The sequence below is a fragment of the Achroia grisella genome, unplaced genomic scaffold (assembly GCF_030625045.1).
Source record: "Achroia grisella isolate CSIRO2021 unplaced genomic scaffold, CSIRO_AGI_Agris_v1 utg544, whole genome shotgun sequence".
Taxonomy (NCBI): Eukaryota; Metazoa; Arthropoda; class Insecta; order Lepidoptera; family Pyralidae; genus Achroia; species Achroia grisella.
The window spans coordinates 495,112-522,537 of NW_026712929.1; the positions used below are offsets into that span (position 1 = coordinate 495,112).

The 27,426-nt window shown below is 31.4% G+C and overlaps 1 protein-coding gene across 1 annotated transcript in view; it reads right to left on the reverse strand.

The window, feature by feature from the left end:
* The window catches only part of LOC131847949 (peroxidase-like), a 31,646-nt gene extending 4,441 nt beyond the window's left edge, over positions 1–27,205 (reverse strand). The window contains exons 1-10 of the mRNA XM_059197678.1: positions 27,014–27,205; positions 22,758–22,802; positions 19,564–19,754; positions 17,292–17,468; positions 15,006–15,202; positions 13,667–13,865; positions 12,725–12,922; positions 10,460–10,610; positions 9,353–9,529; positions 7,026–7,176 (exon numbers count right to left, since the gene is read on the reverse strand). Coding sequence (XP_059053661.1) covers positions 7,026–7,176; positions 9,353–9,529; positions 10,460–10,610; positions 12,725–12,922; positions 13,667–13,865; positions 15,006–15,202; positions 17,292–17,468; positions 19,564–19,754; positions 22,758–22,802; positions 27,014–27,204 — 1,677 coding nt within the window. The 5' untranslated portion in view covers position 27,205. The remainder of the gene's footprint in view (positions 1–7,025; positions 7,177–9,352; positions 9,530–10,459; positions 10,611–12,724; positions 12,923–13,666; positions 13,866–15,005; positions 15,203–17,291; positions 17,469–19,563; positions 19,755–22,757; positions 22,803–27,013) is intronic.
* Positions 27,206–27,426: the final 221 nt, after the last annotated feature.

A 27,426-nucleotide genomic window follows, 5' to 3' on the forward strand; every position in this document is an offset into this window, starting at 1 on the left:
CAGCCTGTGGTGGAATACGCCCGTAAGCACAAGGCCGAACTCCTCGTGGGCTGCGATGCAAACGCCTATCACACAAATTGGGGAAGCTCTAACATCAACACCAGAGGTAAGTCACTTGATGATTTTATACTAACCAACTGTCTTCAAATCCTAAATACAGGGTGCACACCGACGTTCGTCACTGCCACAAGACAAGAGGTACTAGATATAACACTCGCGACCGACAAACTGGCCGAATATATTACTCATTGGCATGTCAGCAATGAGAACTCCATGTCTGATCACAAGCACATCAGATTCACAATTGAGGCTGCAATAGACTCAAACCCCATACTCTACAGAAACCCAAAGGCTACAGATTCGCCTAAATACAGAGACAGTCTTACAAGCCTAATTGCGGACCTTCCGAAGAGTATCAAATCTCCTCTAGAACTAGAACTCGCTGTGGACATACTTCTAAATGGCATAATAAGTGCCTACCAGAACAACTGTCCCATCAAAACCAAAACTGCCAAATGTAAAACACCCTGGTGGAACAAGAGTCTATAAAAGCTGAGGAAGAAAACTCGCAAATTATCCAACAGGGCTAAAAAGGGACCTTCCGAATGGGCCCAATATAGTAAAGCCCAAACGGAATACTACTGCGAAATTAGGAAAGCCAAAAGAGCATCATGGCGTGCTTTCTGCGAGGAGATAACTCAGACTCCCCAAGGATCCAGATTACACAAAATGCTTGCCAAGGCGCCAAATAACCAAATTGGACTTATGAAAAGGCCCAATGGTACCTATACGACATCAGAGGAAGAAACTCTACAGCTGCTATCTACAACACACTTCCCTGATTCGGTTCATATCTCAAGAGATAAGAAGAACCCTCCAAGCTCACATCTACAAAAGCCCAACCATGAGGCGTGGAACAGAGCTGCGAGGATTTTTCGACCAAAGCAAATTATATGGGCTATAAAATCTTTCAAGCCATATAAATCATCGGGATAAGATGGAATTTTCCCGGCCCTGTTACAACAAGGGCTTGACATCCTATCTCCCTATCTGGTAAGATTATTTAGAGCCTGGGGTTTTATACCAGAACCATTAACGAAGGTCAAAGTCACCTACGTACAGAAGACTACTCGCAGCCAAAGTCTCACAGACCTATAAGCCTAACCTCTTTCATAATAAAAACCATGGAAAAGGTTCTGGACCAATACATTAGAGCTACAATCCTCGAAAATGCTCCCCTGCACAGGAATCAACATGCCTACCGCAAGGGACATTCCACAGAGACCGCCTTGCTCGAACTCACCGACAAGGTCAAGAAGGCCTTTGAGGACAAACAAATAGCTCTATGTGCATTTCTCGATATTGAGGGTGCTTTTGATAACACGCCCATAGAGACCATCTCACAGGGACTCATCCGCAAGAAAGTGGATGAAACCACCACTCAATGGATCAAAGCAATGCTCTCAAATCGAACCATTAAAACTACTCTTCATAACAGTACGTTAGAAATCCGACCTACCAAAGGATGCCCTCAAGGAGGCGTTTTATCGCCACTGCTGTGGCTATTAACGGTAGACCAGCTCTTAGATGTTATGACCAAAAACCAATTTGAGGTACAAGGCTACGCAGACGATTTAGTAGTCATGGTCAGAGGGTTCTGTGCAACAACAATATCAGACCGCATCCAAAGAGCACTAAACATCATAGTTAAATGGTGTAAGGAAAATGAACTATCAGTAAATCCTGATAAAACAGTAATTGTTCCGTTTACAAAAAGGAAGAAACTTGACAAACTTGTCATGCCTAAAGTAAATGGAAGAATATTAGAGTGCTCCAAAGAAGTCAAGTACCTGGGCGTAACCTTCGACCAAAAACTGACATGGAACACACACATAGACAACATAACTCAAAAGGCGAAAACATCCCTAGGAATAAGCCGACGGGTAGCGGGGCCCAGATGGGGAATTAACCCCAAAATTGCCCTATAGCTTTACACAGCAGTGGTGAGGCCGCTTACCACCTATGCCTGCGCAATCTGGTGGCAGAAAACCCTCCAATCCACAGCTGCCACCAAGCTAAACAGCCTACAGAGAATTGCTTGTCTGATTATTACAGGAGCCATGAGCACCACTCCGGGAGCAGCTCTAGACGCATTATTGGACTTGCCGCCCCTTCCTTTATTTATACAGGAAATGGCGAAAGCCAATATGCTCAGAATAAGTTCCCAAAGGAGGATATCTTGGCATTCCCTGGCCTTAAAATCTATACAAGACTCGATAATGAGTGATCCTATTCTGGGAATGCCTGAAGACAACATGGCACCAGAGTGTAACTTTGTACAATATTACAAAATCGAAATATCTGGAAGAGACGAATAGCAAAATAACCATACACCGACTCACTCAGAGCATGACCTAGTCTGGTTTACAGACGGGTCCAAAATAGGAGATGATGTAGGATGTGGAATATGCGGTGTAAAACCCAAAATCTGCAACTATATAGGCTTAGGAAAATACGCCTCAATCTTTCAGGCAGAGACTTACGCCTTAATTAGATGTCTGGAAGTAATCCTAAGCCTCAACTACATCAATCAGAACATATACATTTATTCGGACAGTCAAGCTGCTCTACTAGCACTTAACTCGTACAAAATCCGTTCTAAACTTATTAGAAACTGTATCCTGCTACTAAATGAATTAGGAAGCAGAAATAATATTATACTGAGATGGGTCCCCGGGCATTCAAATATTGAAGGCAATGAGAATGCCGACCATCTGGCAAAGTTAGGGGCAAAAACCGTCCAACTGGGTCCCGAACCCTTCTGTGGTGTGCCTCGTTGCCTAAAACTGGGACATCTCAAATTAATAACCAAACGAGAAGCACTGAATCACTGGCAAGAAATGCCAGGTTTAACACATTCAAAAGACCTAATATCGGGCTTCTCGACCAAATACTCCAATAGACTACTGCTATTGAGTAAAAACAACATATGCATGATGACTAGGGCCCTCACAGGACACTGCAAATTAAACAAGCATATGGCTAAACTAGGCCTATGCACGACAAGTATCTGCAGATTCTGCCAAACTGAAGAGGAAACGCCGCTTCACATCCTATGTGGTTGTAGCCCACTCATGCATAAACGAAATATCTCCTTTGGAAAGTTTACACTCTTTCCCGAGGAGATAAAAACGATCGCTCCTAAGAATATCCTTCAATTCTTGTCCCTGACGGGTCTAGGTAGCGAACTCTGAAAAGGGCGAGCACAATAGATCTATGTAGGTCGCAGTGCTACAGGTGCTACACATCTGACAATAGCCCAAACAATCCAATAAAAAAAAAAAACTAAAATAGACTAATCTAGCAGTATCAGTATCAGTGTACTGTCTAACCTTACGCACGGCAAAAGCTGCTGAACTTAGTTTCGCTGCAAGGCTTTGAATTTGTGCACCCCATTGTGTTTTATTATCTAGTGTGATTCCTAGAAAGACAGTAGATTCTATAAATTCGAGAGATTCGTCATTTAATTTAATGTTGCAATTAGTATTAAAACTTTTAGACAGAGAGAAATTAACACATTTTGTTTTTTTAGCGTTTATATGCTTTGAGAGCTCATATAGCAAGGCTTGTGTGTGAAAATTTCCAATTAATTCTACGCAGTAGTTTTTGGTTGGTGCCCTTTTAAATATGGAGAGTAATAAGCAGTATTTTTGACATATCTTACTGTTTTACTACAGAAAGGGCAAAAATGCTGTTCAAGCCAGAAAGAAATTGACCGATGTGTGTAGAGAAGGTGTGTTAACAGTACGCCAGTGCCAGAACTCGTTCGCTAAATTTCGATCCGGCAATTTTGATGCCGAAGATGTACCACCCTCGGGAAGGCCGGTTGAAGCTGATAAAGGCATTGGTTGATGCGAACCGGCGTGTACACAACACGTGAGATCGAATTGAAGTTAAATTTATCAAATTTAACAATTTATGACCACTTTAAAGGCCTGGGATGTTATAAGTGTTGTTATTCGCCGGTTCGCATCAACCAATGCCTTTATCAGCTTCAACCGGCCTTCCCGAGGGTGGTGCATCATCAATAATTTAAAATTAAATAGGTACAGTGGTGAGTAAAGCTAACTTTATCTAAACCTAGAATACTGCCTAGGCCGTCTTGTGTAACTAAATAGTGAAAGAAAATAATAAATATTATTTTTACGATTCTTCTAAACACGATCTAGAAAACGATTCAGGTTATCTACTCTCCATCACTGAACCGATATCGTATCGGCTCCGCGTGTATAGAGACGCTTTAGCGGTTTGATTACTTCCGCTATTTCCGGACCGAATAAGATTTACAGTGATAGACAAAAATCACATTTAGTGAGACACGAGATAAATTACGCGCTTAAAATAAGTATGCCGAATAGGGATACAGCAGTAAATCTGGAATCGAAATACAACACGCTGAAACAATATGATACTTAAGTATACGTGTAGGTGGCGTAGTACTGAAGTGCCTACCTGCTCTACCTACACAAAAATATTTATTATCCTTGACTTTATAACCAAGAATTTCTTTAATCGAAATTGTAATTACAGAATTATCTTAGAATTTAGAAATTAAGTCTTGATGATAGAGTGATCATGTATTAAATAAATAGAAATAAATTACAAATGTATTAAAATATATTCCATAAGGATCGAAATATGTATTTAACATACGATAACTATATTGTTCAAAAATATATGGCCATTTTGGTGCATATTATGTAAATATTTATGAAAAAGGTATTTCATAATGGTAAACAAATACATGTATATTTATCAGTTGATCAGATTCATTCACCTAGCATGTTTAAGACAGACACATTTCCAGTACATAAAAAAATAGTTTTTTATAAAATTATAATATTGAAACTTAACGATACTTCTGTTAATTATCGTGGCGAAAATAATAACACGAAAAAGTAACAATAAAATATAGTTGAATTAAAATCCTGCATCTTTTGGAATTAAGTACGGCTAGATTTAAAAAGAAAAAAAAATTATCCACATATTATGAACAAACAAATATTATTTTTCCTTTTTATCGACGTTCGTGGCTAAAATTGTGAGCATATTCATATCATAATATTTTAATTAACAGTGTTCCAAATTACGTTAACTATAGATGCTATCTTTACGACTTCATTATTTTTTGTTTTCAAAGAAGGCCACGACAAAACTAAGCTGACGCTAACAATAGAGTTTTTCGTGACATCGTTAGAAAAATTCTTTGTTTATAAAAGGAAATAATAAGTCGCCAACAACAAAAACAGTTCATATAATAAATGGCATTTGAATTTTTTTCATTGCGGTTTCGAAAGACTTGAAACAAAAGCTGTTTTCTGGTGTAAGATATTTAAATTATATGATTATTATAATGCTATTGTGGTTTTCGCATTCAATTGTTTAAAATTAAAATAAAAGAAAGGATGATGATATGACATGCTCATATTTTCATATTTTTCCATCATTAATCTTTTTCCAGAGTTGAACGTCTGTAAGTTACTTGGAACCGCTGGGGATTCAAATTGCTTGCAACTTATTTTCTGTACAGTATTATTTTTTATTAAATTTACACAATTATGAAACACACTATTACAATTTAATCATTTACAAATGCAACTTTGAGCGCAAATTTTCTAACCGACTGCCGATTAAAATGGATTAATTAATTAAATTACGTCTGCAGTCGTACCAAAAGTGTATAAAAGCTTGTACTTGTGCGATTTAAAATACAAAAACGTGATATTCAGTGTAAAGAAAACCTTCTTCTGCATTAGTCCCAAATTGTTTTCCAAAGTATCAATCAGAAAATGAATATAATAAAATCACATAGGTCATCAAACCCGGAAGTGGATGGAGATGTGGGCAGCTGAAGATCGCACATAGTGGAAGGCATTGGGTAAGGCCTATATTCAACAGTGGATAGTTACAGGCTGAAATAATGATGATGTAAGTAACATAAATATATACCAACTGCATCAGATACTCTGTTTTATGAGTAACTAGACTTCTAATAACATTGTGTTACAAATTGGGCCCGCAGGGAATCACACCTGGGACTTCATTTATTCAAAGCTATGATACGAAAATCAATTAAGTAATAATAGGTGTTTTACTACCGAACGCCATTACATTTTATTACATTATTATTATAAAACATATTTCAATATTATTTTATAATAATATTACCTTTCAAGTTGAAATTGCTAGCTTATTCTAACATAAACTTTGATTCTAATTTTAACAGACATCGTTATGCTAAATGAAGGAAATATCGCAGTAATTTGCCACGCACTAAATTTGTAATATAAATTAGACGTTAGATATGTTCGTCATATTTAACAACGAACTAAGTTAGCAATGTAAACAAACCCTCCACAGTTAACCTGGTTAGATAAAATCACAGGAAGCGCAAAATAAACAAATCGACGTTTTCTCAAGTAATTTGCGACAGGAAGTTATTATTATTTGGTATGGCAGAAGCGCTTGTCGCGTAGATGGAGAATATTATACACTTCTATGGAAATTACATTCAGTCATATGATAATTATAAAAGGTTTTATTTTTGCAATTTGAATTTGAAGATCTATAGATACCTACTTCTAATCACCTACAAAAACTTAATTAATATAACTTAATTGTACAACTAAGAACATAAAATAGAATATACATAATTATACATAATTTGTAAATAATAGTATATCATTTAATCGGGATGCTGCCTTATGGATAGTGCCTATATAGATAAAGTCCACTATATACATGAACAGTATCGCGGACGTCACAAAATATACTGTGATATCTCTCGTGCCTTTCATGCGGCTTGTTATGTTATCGTACCTTGTAATTGCATTGCCATATTTTCAAACTACATATACTGGAGGCCGAATTATGTGACAACATATACATATATATATATATCGTGATCAAGGTGTCATAAATATTACATTAATAAATATCAGTAAATATCTGTGATCAGTACATACCTCCTGAGAGATGTAATCAAGCATTTCATGGAAGCTTCGTGGAACAGGTAGACCACAAGCTGCTCGAGTCGCCACGTAACTGCCCAAAGCATGATCACGGCCACGTTGGATGTCCGTTGCACGCAAGTCACCTCCAAAAGTGTTGTTACGTCTGCCAAAGAAATAACGCTATTATGACAAGCCCATAAATGATATCATCTCTATTCCAGAACATTAAATATTACTTACCAGAATATAAGTAAAGTATTATATAACAAAAAAAACCAATAATCTGTATTCCATAAGTGACGCTTTCCATAAATAACATCTATATTCATTCCATAAGAAAAGAGTGACATAGAATAAAAGATGATCAATCAATTGACTAACTGAGCTGATCAATCAAATTGGAACAATCATCAATTTGTGCAAAAGTTCCTGAAATTTACTGACAAATCTTTGGTTAAATAAAGTGAAAACAGTTGAAGATTTTGAAATATTTCAAAACTGAAATATTCTTCTGCAGGCTTTAGAAGTATGTACAGTCGAAGTTAAACTAAAACTTGATTATATTGCAAGAGCTCTGCAAGGCACGAAGTTTGGCATAGAAATCTAATATGAAAAATGACCAAACTTTTGACCACATTTATTCTTATAAATAAACTGTAAAGCTTTAAGCAAAAAAATTGTTATATAATATAAATATAAAAAATGTGTTTAAAAGAAATAAATAGGAAACAACGCAGTGAATATATATACATAAGACTTTATTTTTTTTTATAACAAATATGGTTAGCGTTATATTGTAAAACTTTGCAGATGAATATTTTTTATTCAAACATGGTCAAGAACATATATTAATTTATATCGGGATCTTGTAGCCATATTTCCTTTATAGTAATTAAAACTATGTTGTTAATATAAAGTAACAAAAATAATTTTCTTGACTATTGTTTGACATTCCTTTTTTTGTACACTTGGAATCTACGCAATTGTTTTTCATACGGTATATTTAAAAATTGAAAAGGGATGGAGAAGACAGTTTACGTCGTATCGGAAACTCATATCTCGCATAAGGGCACAATAAATAAAATATTTTATATGTCGTCATGTAGGATTGTACCCTTACTCTTACTAAGACACCCTTTTCAACATAGTTTATTTTGATGGAGTGAAAATATCATCAAATATTTGTTTTCATTCTTAACATATTGTGTAATGGAAAGTCTAAATAAAGTTAAAACTCATAAAAAAATAATAGTTACTATGCTCGATGAAGATCGTTATTTCATCATCTTCTCATTCATCAAAATTTTAATTGATCATAAAAAAATATTATGTACGTACATTTTGGCATTGATTTAATAGTTATAATTATATATGCACTAACCATTTAAAAAAAAAACAAAAAAAAGCATAGTTGGCGATGAATAGTATAGAAGAATATATATATATATATATATATTGTTAAGTTACTTTGTAGAATGAAGAGATAAGAATATATAATAGCATAGAAAATAGAATATACTATTTATATATACAAATTGAAATGAATCGGGATTTCGTTTTCATAATTTCAATACTGTACCCTAAGCAAAACGGAGAAGCAGATAACACAAACAACTTTTAATCCTAACTCGTCACGTAGGCAATTTTATGAGATCATGTTTTTTAAAAATCTCAACAATCATGATACCAGTTAGAATCCTGATCACGTCCTTATTCCAATTTGTATGAAAAATATAGCAATCGATAATGAAATTCACTCTTTTTTTAATACAATGACAGGCTATAATTTTGCGAATACTACTTTATTTTCTTTTTTTCTGAAGATTTAATATTAATAAATATTTCTATTTCAACCTGTCTGCCTCCCACTTGCAATGCGATAACCGGTGGGATAAAAAGGAACTTGAGCAGCGATCCCATTTACGGAAAATAATGTGTGGGGGCGACTGCTACCAAATTAAGACCTAGTTATTGTAGGTAGTCAATTGAAGAATGTGCCTCAGAACAAGCTGTCCTTTCTATACAATTTGAGTGTCAAATAATCTGACCCCCCACTGGTGATAAGCGATAACCATCGCCTATGTACATGAATAGAACTATGGACATCACGTTATCATGTGACACCCGTCAGTATACCACTCAAATGTTATCATTCCAGACGACTAATTGTTACGTTTCTTATCCTGTAATTGCACTGCGTAATCTACACTACAATCGAAATAGCTTACAAAACAAGCTTTTTAGCGTTTGAAATATTTATGATTTTAATATGATGAAGACAACTTTTACAGACATATAGACATGTACAAAATTGTATTATTAAAAATAATAGTACTTACTTAAATAAGAATTGTGTTATTTCGCTGTCCCAGAACTGATCACTGAAATCTTGTGGTTGAGATGTAAGACCTCGAGCCAAGTTATCGAAGGAGTTGTGCAGTTCCAACAATAGAGGTCGGTTGAACCAGTCGCTCATACGCACTGTACCAGTGTGAGCACGATTCTCCGTAATCAGTCTATAATGAAAATAAACATTATGGATCCGCGTACATTTTTGATAGAAGACGGACGGGCCCTGCTGACAATACTGTATGATAGGGGTATTGGTTGTATCGGAATGGTCTATAGAAATGCGTCAATGGTACCGTCAACACTAGCCGTCCGAACAAATTCTTATTGAAAACTGATTCTAAATTCTAGTTACTCATAAGCTGAGTGTGCGGGCGGATTACTGTAACACAGGATATCATATTACAGGATAAGTTCTCTGACTTGAACTTGAACTTGAACTTGAAGTATCTTCATATCTATTATTTTCATTAAAAACCGTTTAGCCAATAGGTTGTAAAGAGGTAATAAACAAACAGGTAGACAGACATGCACGATCGCATTTATAATATATGGATATAACTAGGTATATTGCAAAAAAACCTTACGTACAAATTGTATTTACTGTTTTACTATATTACTCATTGTATTCTAATTAACCTGCATAAAAGTAATTTAATCTTTAAATAATTATAAAAAATCAATTACATATATTTAAAGACTACTATCTTTAGTTATTCAGATATGATATAACAAACAGAACAATATGTAAATATTATTCAATTGAACATGTTTTTAAAATTCATATTAATGTACATTCTTATCTATAAAATGGCTTCTGCATTCTTCTTATATTTGCTTGCGAGTATCATGTTTTATTAGTATAAATATGAAATGAGAAATATTTCAAAAGTCGTCGTCCTTTTCTATTTATTAAGACATTTAATAACATTATTATGATGCATAAAAATGTTTCATTAGTATCTTTTATACCTATTAATTAAAAAAAAATCCTAAGAATATTTACAAATGTAGTAATAACTACCCTTTATGTATAATTTCAAAAACATCAAAGTTTAAATTTTCCATTAAATAAAATAGAAAGAGAATATACGTACTTTAAGAATCCTCGAATCAGAGTGTGGAAATGTCTAAAAGCAGCTGTCGCGTGTTCATCAAGAACAGACGGGTCTACATTAGGGTTATAATCATTTACGTAGCCCTGAACTCCTGGATAAATCAGCTTGTTTTTAACCATGTTCTCCAAGCCTGGTAAAAAGAAAATAATATATTAGACATGTAGTTAGGACCTAACTAAACTTTACTTAGATTAAACCAAGTAAAATTCATTATTACAAAAATAGTATGATTTAAAAATATACAAGACATAACTTTATACTAATAAAACTGAATTTTTGTGATATTTTAAAATCGTATCATCTATAAAATGAAATACAAACTAACAAATCAGTGTATAAGTGGTATAAGTAACGAACTGGAAAAAATTATCTATCTTTTCAATCCCTAGTTTTAATTCTTAATTAAACTTAAATTTCAGTACAGTAAAATAAGCGTCGTTATTTAGAACTGAAATTACTTTATCGTTGTAATGTTTTAATGTATGTTAATACCTTAATACGTAAGCCTTAAAGGTATTGTATAACGAAGCATACGAGAAGACTCGAGGGGGAAGATAATTATTTCAGACCCACACATATCTCTTATGTTGCATCAATCATCGCACAATACAAAAGATAATCCCATTATAAGGATTCTAAGATTGAAATTATAAAATGCAATTCATTATAATAATAATATAATTATTATAATTAATTCCCTAATAATAGAGGCAATGTCGGAGTAGCGATAGGAGCGCACTGAATAATATCGCCTCGTAAGTGCGTAATCACAGCCGATTTCATATAGTAAGCCCGCCGAGCCCATTTTATCCCCACCAGCATTGCCCCTCATTTCGATGTCGTGTGTTCATCGTTTAAATCACGACCGACAACAATGTAAACAATTTGTACCTTGTCACAAAAACAATTTATAGGCAATAATATATAAAAATATTTGGAGTTGCAGATATTGTCAACTCAACAATAATTTACAATATACTGAAGTACTTACAACAACCAGTGAAATTCTTTTGAATCAGAATACATAATATTTTATTATTTCAGTACAAAAAAAACTTGAGTTTTACAGAAATTGAGATTAATATTAACCACTCGTCGACAATTTCTATGTAAAAAAGAATAATGATAATCTGTATATTTACGGAAATGTAAATACGTGACATTACAAAGATAAAATTCTGTTATTTTGCAAAATTTTCAAGTTGGTTTCAAACGTAAAAATAGACGTTTAAATATTTACCACGATTTTTCTGTACAAATACTTAAATGAGCAGAACATGAATTTGAAGATTTAGAGCCTTGAATACGCTTCTTAAAGTTCTTAAGCCGGGCGACTTTTTCGGTGCAGTCAACATTTACAATATGTATTGCGACAAGAATAATAAAATACTGAACTATTAACTTAAACTACATAAAGAGATTTATATAGATTATTGATAGCTTTAATTATATTTTCGAGCAAAATTATAAACAAACAAAAATCTAATCTTTACAATATAAAAAAATCTAGACTTTACACTACCCTATATAATATTTATTAAAAAACTGAATGTTAACCAAGAAAAGATAAGCTCAGACATTTTATTAATAAGCTAAATATTTTTAAAGATTAACAATATTTAAATAATACTACTACTATTAGACAGTATTTTCAATCGTTTTCAAATCGAAAGAAACACTTTATTAGATTGTTGTTTTTTTATTTTTATGTTACTACGTAGCTTTCTGAATTTTCAGAAATTTTAGTGTATTTTATAATTAATAGTCTTTAGTCCTGATTGAATCCTTTATAAAGAAAGTTCTATTGTTTTTATTTATATACTGTATCTAAATAACACTATTTTCTCCCATTATCTTGATTTTGAATCGATATTTCACGTCCATACATAGCTTTTATGCGGGTAAAGTCGCGGACACAACTAATATTCCGATAATAGATAAAACTTAGAAGACGACAGCTAGAAAATAGAAATTAATATTGATGGAACTCTTCTCGATTGAATCTGTATACTGGTCGGTAGGGAAAAAATAATAATACAAAAAATTTGACGTTCATAAACGACTAAAATGGCCTACATGAATAAAACATTTTTGATATGATTTAATTTGATTTAATGTGGAGTCATTTATTTATGCAGTAAAATTTTTGTCAATTATGCAAGTCAATCTCTATCCCTTATCAGTCCCATATCAGTGCAGGCAACCCATGAGTTGAGTGTGCCATTCAGTTATTAGGAAACTTACCCAGAAATATTGGTAGATATTCATAATAGTTAATATGTTGTATTTCAGCGATGTGTATTCTTCTCGCTTCTTGGAACAAGGTTTCATCATCCCAGTGTCGGTTGAGAGATGATAATACATCTGCGATACGATTGTGTTCACGTAGAAGTACGATTTGTAGGACCGCCAAGTGAGGGTTCTGATTTGTCCTGATGTCACCTAGAAGGCAATAATTTAACTAGTTCTGCTATTTCCAATTAAAAAAAGAGAAGATATATTTTGTATAGAACTTAACAGAATAAACTTAAAATACTTGATAGATTTTATGAATGTGTACATCTATATTCTTACATCAATGCGAAGACACGACGAGTCTGTAGTATTTTTATAAATGTAGAAACTTGTAGAAAATTTCAATAATTAATAACTTGATATTGGCATTGTTCGTATATATATGAATTACAATATGGTACAATAAAAATGTTTATATTTACTCAGGTATCTTTTTTAAATATATATAGGTATATTTCTTTTATTAATTCTTAAAATTAGTTCTTATTACCTAATATTATAAAAATAATTAAATGTACTAATAAATATATTTCTAAACCCAATATTAAAAAATAGTACTGAAGAAAAAAAATATGATTTATCACTTCGTTTGTATGTGTTTTTCTTCTACGATCAAATATGACAACATATTTTTAAATAACAATGTCTAAATATAAAATTGTATACAATATTTTATTTATGAAAATTATTACAATATCGGAATTGCCAAACTTCGGCAGTCTTCAGCATAATTTTAGACTTAATTCACCTGGCTCTTTAATTTGTTTTAATCATACTCATACAATTAATTTTAACTTTATTGCCCAGTATACTTCATACAGTAATATTAATTAATCTTTAGCAAAATTAATTGATCTTTAATATTATTAGGTTAATGAAGGGCGTAATTACCAGTCAAATAACACGGTTCGTTAGGCGAGAGTGCGGTTTCGCAGGTGACCGTGATGTTAGGGTCTTGTGGGGGCCACTCCTGGCCTCCCCTCAATACGGTTAGCAGACGACCGCCAGAGTACGCTCTTATTGGAGCAGCCTGACCCGCACTGCTGCCATATACTAATGATAAATCCATGTATGCTGTTACTGTAGAAATCTGAAAAAAAAAGTAAAATTCGAAGACAAAGCGACAGACCATTGTCTGCTTGAGATTGATAAAAGACATCTTAGAAAGGTGATATTTTTAAAAACATGTACGCTTCAACGTTTTCGTAGAAACAAATATGTTTTTAACTAAAGTGAAACATAAAATGGGTTTAGACGTTTTACACGTTCGTTACTACGAACAAAATGACTAACCATTCTAAGAAATATATGGAACCAATAAGGGATTAAACCCAATTGACTGAATTTGAAAGTTCCTTTTAGCAATCCGTTTGCTGAAATAAGATTTTTTCAGCAAACCTACTATGCTAGGTGATCTACCTAAATACCTACCTACTTGTTAAAAAGTATTAATTGTAACATAACAACAGTAATGACTAGAACAATAATTATGATAATTTTGTGGAAAAAAAAATTACGCATATATATGTGTGACTAAAATGTCTTACAAAAATGAATTCTTTTGTTGTTAAAAAAAAATATAGGTAACTTCCAGTTCTTTGTATAATTTTAACTTAAAATTATAGCAATCTGAATTCATGTGTAGGTACTTTATCGTAAAAGGATAAGTTTAATTTATACACGAGATTGGTGAACGTCGTCCAAAGCTAGATCCTCATTTATTTTGGTCACGTCCAATAGCGGGTTGTAAATATTTCTTCTGTAAGTGCAGATTGTGAAAAATGATAATCATATGTAATTCAATTCTTCTTGTATAAATAAAATTCAGTGATTTGCAGTATTTTATATTTTTATATTACAATACATTAATGCTATATGGCCTGCTGACAGATATTGGTATACAAGAATCGCTTTGTGTCTCTATTATCAATTAATAATAAATGACAGTTTATCTGAATTAAATCAGATCCAGATATATTTTCATGGTAATTGTTTAGTTTACGCATTTATCGTGGTATATCTTTGAGTAGGTACCATACATTTCGTGTATATGTGGATAGCATTAAAAATTCTTATTTGTTCTATGATATTTGAAATCACGTATTTATTCTTTTAGACGTTTATAGATACTATCTACTGCTGCATAATTTATGTGTTGGTTACATAAAGAATTCTTTTTTTTAACAAAATAATACGTTGAATAAATATATATAAACAAATTAAAGCTTACGGGTTCAGCGGGGGCATTGGGTGGTGTGCATCCTCTTGTTCTTGTGGTACCCGTCCTTACAAAGTTCATACACTGAGTCCCCTGAGGTACATGAACTGGGTCATTTGGCGGTATGAGGATGGGTGCGCAAGTAGGGTTTGTTTGCGCATCGAGAGCTAGTTGACCATTATCGTCGCAGCAAACTATGCTTTCCTTATCTAAATTAAAAAATGAATAACCCAAATTTATTATATTATACAAATTGTTTTATAAATTATAACGGAGGCATCTAAAGTAAAGCGTTTTATTTATTCACGAACTAATATAAGTATTTCAAACTAGTATATGTATTTCAAATTTATCTGTATTCTTAATTCTATAAACTATATATTTTTGAAGGAATTTTAATTATATTATTTTCTTCAAATGTTTGTAGATTAACTGTTCTTCAATTTTATATATATAATTCTTTGTTATTCAATAAGATATGTATATTTCTTCAATATAAAAAAATATATAATGATGTTCTTGTATTTTTATCTGTTTATTTACTCATATCTCCACTTATAGAACAATGTCAAAAAAGGTATCCACAAAATTTTCTACATGTCGCTGGAATGTTTAGTAACCTGACAAAGTGGCATGTACGTAGGTCAGTAGAGAAGGCCTGCCTCAACAAATATGCGTCAAGAGAGGGACCCTATATTACAAATAGATTGTATTACTAAGAAAGTGTAGTAAAGTAAGCTTGGAAGATGGGCACAAAGTTAACAAGTGTAGAGAGAATGTCGGATGAAATTGACAGTCGATCCTATCGATCGAGCATAAAAATCGTGTCATTCAGAAACCTTTCAAAATGTATTTTATTGGTTTCATATACATACCTACCCTTTCTGATATGAATACTTTTACAGATTAAAAACATTATATAAAAAATACACTTTCATCATACCGTTAATCATCATCATTAGTATCGAAATATTAACTTTGTGATTTGTTAATGTACAACAATAATTAATGATAGGTTTTTACGTAAGCGTGTCTTATGATGTGAATAAATAAAACAACAAGGACAGTAATATCTTTTGAGGCAATTAAAATATTTTGGTAGTCGGGGAACAATATATGAAAATGTTGTTACGCACGAACAAGCCGATATATTAAGAATGTGATTCCATTTTATAGGAAAAAGTTTTTATTGCTTTTAGTGGGTCCATATTTTCAATACAGGTACCTACGTGCGTGACTGTGGTCTGCAGGCCAAAATAGTTGGTAAATATCGCACATATTTACATCTACCGGTTTAATTTTTTGTAATATTTGACATTATATTAAAATATTAAATATTTATCTAATCGTTTATTTTGATACAGTGGTCGAATCTGTGTGGAAAATACGTTACCAACTTAATAAGAATACAACAGCAGGTAAAATTAGACAAGCCTAAGGCAAAACCGGTAAATTTAAATTACGTTTATATAGCCAGCGCAAAATTAAACATTAATAGAGTTTTCATTGGCCAATTGCATACTAAAATATTAATTTAATTTTATAAACTTATAATTAATACTTAATATCATTAATAGTATTTAATAAATTGTTATTTACGAACTTAATTAATTATGTACCTCAAAATGTTGTTTCTTTCAATATTACTACTAGATAGGTACAACTTGCAACATCGCAAAATGTCTCTCATAAACTTAATTGACAATTATTCTAAGATAAATATCTACCTTCAATCTTGAAATAATAATGTATTCTGATAAACATGAAATCTTTTTCGCAATATGAGAATTCATGGAATATAATATATAAGTATTTCAAGAAGTTCAGGCAAATTACTTATACTTCTTAGAGTTGCTGTAACATCTGAAATACTTGGAAAGTATCATATATTAAATATGCTTATGAACCTATAATATTGATACAAATTTCATAATTGAACAACTTACACTAAATATCCTCTTTGTTTTAACTATTCAAATTACCAATTAATAAAGTTTAGTATTAACTGTGAACACTCACTAGGTAACAGGTAAATCAAACATACAGTTTGAATATGACTTCCATAATCTACATGTAATTTATGAGTTAATATTAACCACCTTATATATTTAGCTACAACTACACATATTATTTTATATGAAAAGTCTTATTTTATTATGCAAAAAAAAAGGGGTGATTGTAATTGTAAATTAATAATTTATAACTACGTGTAAATTAGTCAGAAAAAATCAAATAACTTGATTCGTATAAGTAGAAAGTTAACAAAACGCGTTTTGCAAGTTCTTTTGGTTAACTTACGGGATTGCGTAACGCCAGCGGTGAGGGACATATCATGGGTAATAATTTGGCCCCATTGTTGAGCATTCAAGTTCCAAATTGGGTCGACCAGCTGTCTATCAGGAAAGAGTCGAAGACTGATGTCACGAGGATTTGGCAGGGGACGACCAGATGATGATACAGGCATTGCACTGACACCTGAAATCAAAGATATACGTAAAGAAAATAATGTAATTATGTACACTTATGATTACCTAATTTCTAAAATATAGTATGACTTATATAATCAGAGCATATGATAAGTACTGACTAATAACTACCTATTTTGTATTTCTTTCATAATGCATTAAATGCACTTCTGAAATTCTGAACATAGACCTCCGCTGTTAAAAGAATAGGAAACAATCCAGAGTCGCATGCCTACACTTGTCAACATAACCTTGATATATACTATACTTTTTATCAGATCTCAGATTTAACCCAACCATTGAGCTCAATACGAGGTCAAATAATACAATTTCAACATATTCATAAGTAACAATATGCAATGACATGATACATTAATGTGTGAAGTTAATTGTTTCACTTTAATAATGGCGGGTACTGCCTGACCTTACATTCCAGTAATCTATATATGCATAGATAGATAGTTTTTTTCTTCCAATTTTATATAACACATGTTAGTACTGTACATTTTTTGCTATTCTGAGCCTTGATATTGATAGGTGTAATTGTAATTGTGTGTACAGGTCTATTAGATGCATTCATGACAAAAGTAATGCAAAATTATAAAGTAAACATAACCATAATACTTTATCTATAGTACCTATATTATTATGAAACTGTTAGAAAAAAAGAAATGCCTACAATTTAGGTTCCAATACGAGATGTATCTATATACAACAAAGAGAAGACTTATTTGGATCACAAGAGGCTCAATTTAAGTAAAAAGGGCGCAGCACAGTGGCACATTAGTAAATAAGAAATACAAAAAGAACGGAAAACGCGGGTGTAAATCTACAATGATTGATTGAAATAAAAAAAAAGACAAAATACTTTATAAAAATCACAACTGAATACAGTAGATAAGAGTACATATGTGAGACATGATTTACGAGTAGCTACATTATCGAGAAAGAAATGTATTTATTTACAAGACTTTGTAAACCAAGAAACATAAATGGATATTTAACAATAAATACCGATATTTAAATAAATACTGAGTAAACTACTTGCTAGTAGAAATTTAATGAATAACTTTTGAATTTTTTTAGGTTATTTATAGATACATGTAAAACAATAATTCATTTAGCAACATATTTATCTACCTTTATATACCTAAATAAAATTATATTTAAAAAAGTATTTTTTTAAACTGTAGTCTGCAAGAAATTTCAGAAATCAATACCAGGGTTTGTAATTATTAATGTTTTTTTTATTTATCACCAAGAGTTAATCTCTATTCCATTGGTTTTTAACGTACCTGGTGTTAAGTCCGCCAAATGTACTTTACTATATTTTGTATAATGTGTGCATTGAAGTTAAATAAATAAAAAAAAATACCTATTCTCCCACATCAAGGGAAAAGATAAATTATTTTGTTGCTACCTATACTATACCCTTTCTTTATTAGTTAATGTCGGTCGTTTCTTTACTATGAGGTATAGCTAATCTACGAAACCGATTTAGATGAAAATTGGCAGAAAGCTCGGATTTCAAGGGAACAGGATATAACGTTAATAAAATCCCTTTGGACAAATTCACGTCATCCAGTCGCCTTATTAATAAAGATTAGATTACGTGATGCATTTAAGAGTTCGGTACAGAAATTTTACAATTTACAGTAGTTATTTTGCAGTATTATAAAAATAACTTATGTATTACCATTCCATAGAACTAAGTGGCATTCCTCTGTGCCTTATATTTTCTCCGCCATATATCACTATTATAGACAAGTTGCAAGGTAGACTTTGTATGGACATGTTATGCGGAGGAGCGAGGACCATGTCTTACAGAAAGTATATAATATGGACGTGGATGGATGGAAAGGGAGGCACGACCAAAACAACGGTGGACAGATTGTGAAAATGCTCAGATATAACGGACGATAGGGATAGGGATCAGTGAGAGAGGATAACATATTGCGCCGACCCCAAATAATGGGATAAAGGTAAGGTAACGCCGATACCACTATAAATTACCATATTTAATTGCTATAAATCATGTTGCTTGGTGGCGATTATGAGTATCTTCGTATACCTATTTACAATTATTATAATTATAATTAACTCACCGTCAGCATAATTATAAGGCAATAAACGTCCGTATGGTGTCTGCGGTGTACCCCAAGATGGTCTTAAAAAATTGTTACAAGAACCATCGATAGTTCGATATCGTGATTTTGAACAAAATGGTGGAGCCAGACCACATGTTTGTGTCGCTGGGTCTTGAGCCGACCCCAACGGCGGAGGCGGATTGCTGAAACTATTTAATTATGCTCATTAGATCGTTATTCTTACAATTTATTATAGTTTTAGAAACCGATAAATTACATTAATATGATTATGGATAATTACTGTTTATTGTTTTCTGGCAGATAATAAATATTACGGGTGGTTACATTATATATGTAATGTGCTAGGTATATACTACATAATAAATACATAGATTTCAGAAAATTGTGTTAAATTATATAAATAAAACTATATTAATATATACATAATACAAATATTAACCTACCTAATAATATATTAAGATACTAATAGGATCTATCTAACATTCAATTATTTCAATTTGTACATACAGTGGGTTGCCAAATTAATAGGGACAGTCACATTTTTTATAATTTTTGTTCGTCAAGTGGTCTTGACTACGTTTTTAAGTGGTAAAAGTTTTTTGCTGATATGTTTTTATGTTCACCTTGTCTCTATAACTCAAATTCAAAGTGAATTTCAAGTGCTGAGAGATTTGTTTATTTTGGAAATATATTTTAATGACGGGAGAGACACACAGTCGTTCACACGTGTAAAAGTGAAACATGTAAATTATTCTTTTAAACAGTTCTTTAGTGGTTTTGTGAAATAATCAATACCTGCAAGTAAGTAATATTTTACTATAATTAAAATTAAAGTATTTTGGAGCGGATTTTAGAACAATTTTAATTTATTTTTATATTTTCAGCTTTGGCTATGGGTCGAGGGGTAGATTTGACTCCGAGAAAAAAATCCGAGGTTAAAACCCTTCTCCTACACACAAATCACTCTCAGAGGATGATAGCACAACTGGCCGGGATATCGAAATCTGCCGTCAATAAAATAAAAATAAATTTAGATCAAAATCAGCCACTTTCGCCCAAAAGAAAAGGCAAATGTGGCAGAAAACGTATCACAACAACACGTTCCGATAGGAAAATTCGAGATATCTGCTTGCAAAACAGAAAGAAAAGTGCTGGATTTTTAACTCAGATAGTACAGGAATCTGGAATACGTGTTTCAAAAAGAACTGTACAGCGAAGGTTGGCAGAGGAAGGCCTGACAGGTCATCGTCCAGTTAAGAAACCCCGATTAACAGAGGCGATGAAAAAGAAAAGGCTTGCTTGGGCTCGTGAGCACCGCCTGAAAACTGTTGAAGACTGGAATAAGGTCAGTTCTATGGTTAATTTTATTTGTGTTATATAAAATCATATTTACAAAAATTATAAATAGTTTCTATATTTTTTTAGGTATGTTTCTCAGACGAGTCAACTTTTGAAATTCTGGCCAACAAAAGTAACTTCGTGAGGCGGCGCCCAGGCGAGAAATTTCATCCTGATTGCATAGTGGAACGAATTAAACACCCTGTAAAAATAATGGTATGGTCTGTCATCAGCGCAAAAGGAGTTGGGCGCCTCTATATCGTCCAGGGAACCATGAGACAGGACCAATACAAGCAAGTATTAGAAACTCGCCTGTTGCCGCAACTTCAGGAATGGTTCCCGAATGGGGAGGAATTCGTGTTTATGCACGATTCAGCTCCATGTCATAAAGCGAGGAGTGTAACCAAATTTTTGGAAGACCACAACATTCCAGTTTTACCTTGGCCTGGCAATTCTCCTGATATGAATCCCATAGAAAACTTGTGGGAAATTACCAAGGCGGAAATTGCTAAGGAAATCATAACTACCAAAGTAAAACTAATTGAAAAATTAATAAATGTATGGTTTCACAATCCCAAAATAAAAGAAAGTGCTAAACAGTGTATTGAAAGTATGCCGAGGCGGATTCAAGCACTGATAGAAGCAAAAGGAAATGTGACAAAATACTAATAATTTCCCATCATCATTTTTATTATTTATTTATTTATTTATTTATTTATTTTAGGTAATCAACAGCTTATACAATTTATAGATATACTTGTTTCTATTTTCTAGTTGTTCAAATATTAAATTATTATAGTCTAAATTCATTATAAGATATGTGTCTGATATTATTAAATATAATTATAGCCTAAAGTGACGTTTTTAATTAATTATAGACCAATGTTTTACAAAAAACGAATATTTCGTGACTGTCCCTATTAATTTGGCAACCCACTGTAAGTATTCATTGTAAATCGTTGTATTCATTACATAAGAGTAATTTAGGTAATTATTTAAGTAAAACTTTTCAAAAATTGTATACCGATAAGAAAATTTTTAATATACTGAGATACCAACGTTGATGTATATTTGTTTTACTTACGAAATATATATGTCATTTTTCCGAGTGATAAATAAGCAACTTAGTCCATATCAATATGACTATGTAACTTTTATATAAAGCAAGCAGCTACAGTTTCATATGTGCAAAGCTATTTTATGTAGAGCAAGCTAATAATAATGAGGTGTAATTCTAACTACAAATATACAGGCAGATTAAACGTAATCTATGTTATATTTATTTCAAACCCGTAAATTTACTGATCGTTAACTCTTTCAAAGCGTTCTACCTTTATCTAACTTCGGAGATAAACAAAGAAATAAGCAGACTTTAAAGCCAGGGAGTAATAAATTTACATTTTTACAATGTAGGGCTTGTGGCATTGTCACAAACCCGCGGCAGTTTATACTCCTTGTCTCAAAGACAACAGGAATATATATTATATTGTACTAAGCTATTTTCTTAGATCTAAACATATGCATAACAAATTGAATAAAAGATTTATAAATGTACATAATGTTGTATTAGTATAAAAATATAAAATTTACCCTTCATTAATATATTATATATTGTCTAATATTATTGTATTCAAATAAATGAAATATGTGCATTATTTTTTACTATTTAAAGATAAAGAAGATGAGAGTTTCTTAGCAGAATTTTATTTAAAACTGTCTTTGAATATTCATCAATCAAAAAATTTTAAAACAATTAGACGAATAACACTCATCATATTTATCTTTTTAACTTAAAATATATTTGTGAATTACTCTAGGTGTAGGTATTATATTAGCCACAGTGACATATTAACCTTACAGTGCTGGCTTGTGCTTCCCTGATGTCTGCCTCTGGTCTGCTGGGGGCATACTGAACACTATAGTACAGGTTACATGCAACATCATCCATATAGTACCAACTATGTGCACATATTACAATACGTACGCACGTATATACAATTGGTATATTTCCGATACTTCGTTTTCGGTGTAGTCAGGATTTATTACGGCGTACCTTCTTATAGATAGATATAAAGTAAAACTATACTCTGGGGTAAAAGTTGAAGCTGTTTTGGAAGTACCAGGAAAGATAAAAGATAACTAAGATATCGATAGGAGAGTATTGATATTTTGATTGCATATTTAAAAAGATATATTTTGCAGAATATATGAATATTTTGTTCTAATTCTATTTAAACTAAAGCACATAATTCAGTTTATCAAATAATATCAAGTTTATTATTCGTGATATTGTGTTCTTCGTAGGAAAGTTATACAAATTTAAATATAATTTTAGGTATATTTACTGAAAATTATTTATTTAAGCCTCGGTTTTGTCACTTTTATACCTACCTAACTTTTAAAATATATTAAATTTCAGTGATATAGATATTACTGTAAAATAGTATATTGTAGTATAAATTTTAAATTATTTGAACATAAAATCATCTGAATAATTAATGAAAAATACAAACTAATAACGCTACGAATAACACAAGAATAAGTAGCTAATAATATTAAACTAAAATTTAATATATAAACTGTAAACAAAAAACTGAAGTTTATTATAACGTAATTCAGTTAAATGGAATGATTTGTTGACGTAAGTATCCATATACTTACGTGCATGAGTGAGACAATATTTGAAAAAATAAATCTGTGATATATGTATATATATGTATTTCTTTTGTATACTTGTGCATTATTAAGTCCTTGTTAGTTCAGGTTTTTGAATAATGCCTTTAATGCTGAAAGTATATGACTACATTACCCAAATATTACACAACTCCAGATGGTTACACTACACATATTAAAATACGTTTCTACGTTTACAAGATGACATAATGCTACTAAATGGGCTGGAAGTTTGAATAACAAAAATGCCTGTAAGGACATAACCGAATAACAAATTCATTGTTATGCAAAATTTTATCTCTCAAATAGAAAGCACAAATAAAACGATGTAGGTATATTGATAGCGAACGTATTGTTTTGTTGAAATTCATCCCTTTTGTCGTTTCAATTAAAGATATTAAAATTATTATTGCTACGTAAGAATTTACTAGGGAGGTACTTTTAAAGAACTCATTATGAATTATACCGATCTCACTATCAGTCTACTTATTGGTAGAATATACCAATATGTGATTTACATAGGTATTTGACCGTAATAGTAATTTCTAATTCATATCCCAGTAACATTTTAAATGTGTAAGTTTTGCAATGTTATTTGTCACTCAATCACGCTTGAATAGCTTAAAAGGTTGGAATGGAATTTGGTATGCCCTTAAGTTAAAAAAGAAAATCATAACATTATAATTTTATTTTATGTATTTGATAATAGTCCGTTGTTAATTCAAGAGGTTCTTTCTTTATTACTAGTCCTATTGGGTCTCACGATTGTGACATTTCGCTCGATTATAATCGGACATTCTTCTTTTTCTTTTCTCCAATTTTTTTTATAATATACAGATACATTTACATATGTAAGTATTTCTGTATATTTTGTATACTATTAAATATTTTACCTTTATTATTTTACCTTACTTACAAAGTACATTACGTATGTTTTGTATTGTACTTTGTAAGTAAGATAAAATAATGGTGATGTAATTAAACCACTTGTATTTTATGCTATGAACGCAAGAGAGTTGAGTTTAATTATAATACGAAACATAAGAAAGGAAAGAGGAAACATATAGGAATGATTAGGATATAAGGGATAACAAAACAGCTTCAAATAATTAACAATATTTGACTGTGGTTTATATCTCAGTAATTTAGTAATGAATGTATTATTGGTAGCGGTATCAAGTATTTTTCCATATTAGTTATATTATTATGATAAACATAAATATAAAATGTAACGCCGACTTGAAGATGATGTAAAATATAAATTTATTGAATTTAGTGAGAAATTATATTATGTAAAAGTTGTTCTTCCTTTTATGTAATTTTATTTGTCACAAAATTGTCGACTCATTGGAAGGTCTTGAACAATCATTGAATAACAATTTCTACCAAACCATAACAACCAATCACTAAGTGAATGAATAATTAGGTATATAGTAATAAATTGAACACCACAGATAAAATCTCACTTCACCTTTAAGTTATCGAAAAGTAGTGCAGTAATCAAATGTTAATATGGTTGCAAATATTTTCGGTAATACGAATAAAACTGTCATACATAATAATAGGACATCTTTTTTATTTTCTTTTTTTTTATAAGGAAAATTCTTGAGCAATTCTCTAAAATGACCATACACGTGTGAAATATTTAAAATGTTAAAACATTACAATCGAAGCTTTCATGTCGCTCTCAATCCCACGAGAACTGAATAAGCCAATTTATTTCTAAAGAAAAAGGATGTTTTACGATCGGATGACATACCCTTAGAAGTTTAGATCAAACGTTGAAATACATGAAACACGATGCATAAAATAATATCTTTCATGATTTCATTTACTTAAATTCGTTAATTTTATAAACAACTTTCGGAAAATGCATACGAATTGTAAATAGTAGGTAATATTGAATTTGGACCCAGATATTAAGACACTTTGTATGATACGTAAGTATTCTTATTTGTTTTTATAAATATATCATAAATGCATATTCTTTTAAAGGCTTTTTTGTGCCAGTTCCTATTACAATATATAATAGCACAAAGATAGCCCAAAACAAGAACTTTTGTTTTTTCTTCAGCTTTTCTAGTAGCTGCCTAAAAGTTTAACTCGTGAAACTTGGAATAACAATAAATTTGCATTTCGTCTACAACTTAACTCTGAGAGAGCTTATTTCATACCATTAGTTTGGCCATCTAACACATGCTTGGTAATTTTATGGAAATATTTGGTCTACATTTTTTTTTCTTATGTTACATCGGCTATTTTGATGGAAATTATATATTAATATAAAAAATAAGCCGTTGTGTTATAAAGACATGAACGAATAGAAACCAAATGACGAACTTTTATTTAATATAATATATTCGATTATATCTGTGATTGTTGGTAATTACATCTGTAGCGAACTCCTTGATAGGTTTTTATATTATTTTTAAATTTTATAATAATATTCTTTGACATATTCTTTATTGTTCACTTTCTATTGTATATCGCTGTCACACTAGTCGCATTTTATTTCATCTCTGTATTTTCTCATTAAAACCCTCAGCACCTCTCACTCATCAGACACATTTGATACCTCCGCTTCAACATCTATATAATAATGAAAAACTATACTACGGGAGATTTGACATATCATAAGAATGTGTAATAGACCTACATGAATAAAGATATTTTGAATGTGAATTTGGACTATCTGAATATTATGCTGGGATTTTATTAATCTAATTTTAATCGTAATTTTTAATAGAATGTCGTTTATTCCTATGATAATTAAAATAACCTGTGTGAAGGTATTTTGACAGTTTTATTCGATTAATATAAAAATTGACCAGCGCCATGTTTTTAAGATAGTAATATCGTACATTTATTGTATCTATTATTTAAATGATTTTTTATCATTAATTTACTTGAATTACCATCATGTAAAATTAAAGACAAGACGTAGATCAATTTTTAAAATAAACAAAGGCCATTCTTTATTTATTATTAAAGAATTACTCACTGTTTAAAATATTACCTGTCCTTTACTACGTTGCTATTTTAAATTAGAAACTGATATTTTTTATAAGCAAGCCATAGTTTTTGCAATATCTCTTCTTGCTCTCTACTAGTATGAGCTGCTAAATTATCTACATGTAGGTAACTTGATTTGCATTATTGTACTTCGAATATTGCTTTGTTAATTTACTTGTGCAAAGTGAGTGCGAGTGATTCTTATTATATTTCATGCTTTTTTAATAATACAGATAATTACAATTATTATTACATTTTCATTACACCAGATAAAACATGTACAAGTACTTATTATTATTTCTTTTTTAATAATTCTTTATCTCATATGATTTTTTAAAATGCTCTTTACTCTTATTTGGAATATATCATTGATAATAAAAATATTTGCACTATGTATATATACATATATCAGCGACAGTCTCACCCAAATCCAGTCACTGGTAATCTCTGTGGCGTTGGTCCAATTGTAACTATCTTCGCAAACTGAGCTCCAGGACCAGTGAGGTGGAGAACAGGAGACCCGCTGAGGATGCTATGTGCTGAACTAAGCAGCTGTTTCAGGAAAATTCCTTGGCTTCCAATTAGGAATGCCATTAGCAGACAACTTCTCGCCATCGTACCTGTAACAAAGAATATTTAAATGATATTAAGTAATGAAGACTATGTATTATATTTATTATCACTAATATTATATTTAGATATTTATCTTAAAACGTATAATTTGAATAAAGAGTAATCTTCATATTAACGTGTTCATTATCTAATGCGTTTTGATATGCGCTTGATGCAAGCAGGAATCATTATTATCATCATTAGTTATAAATCATCTTTTATATT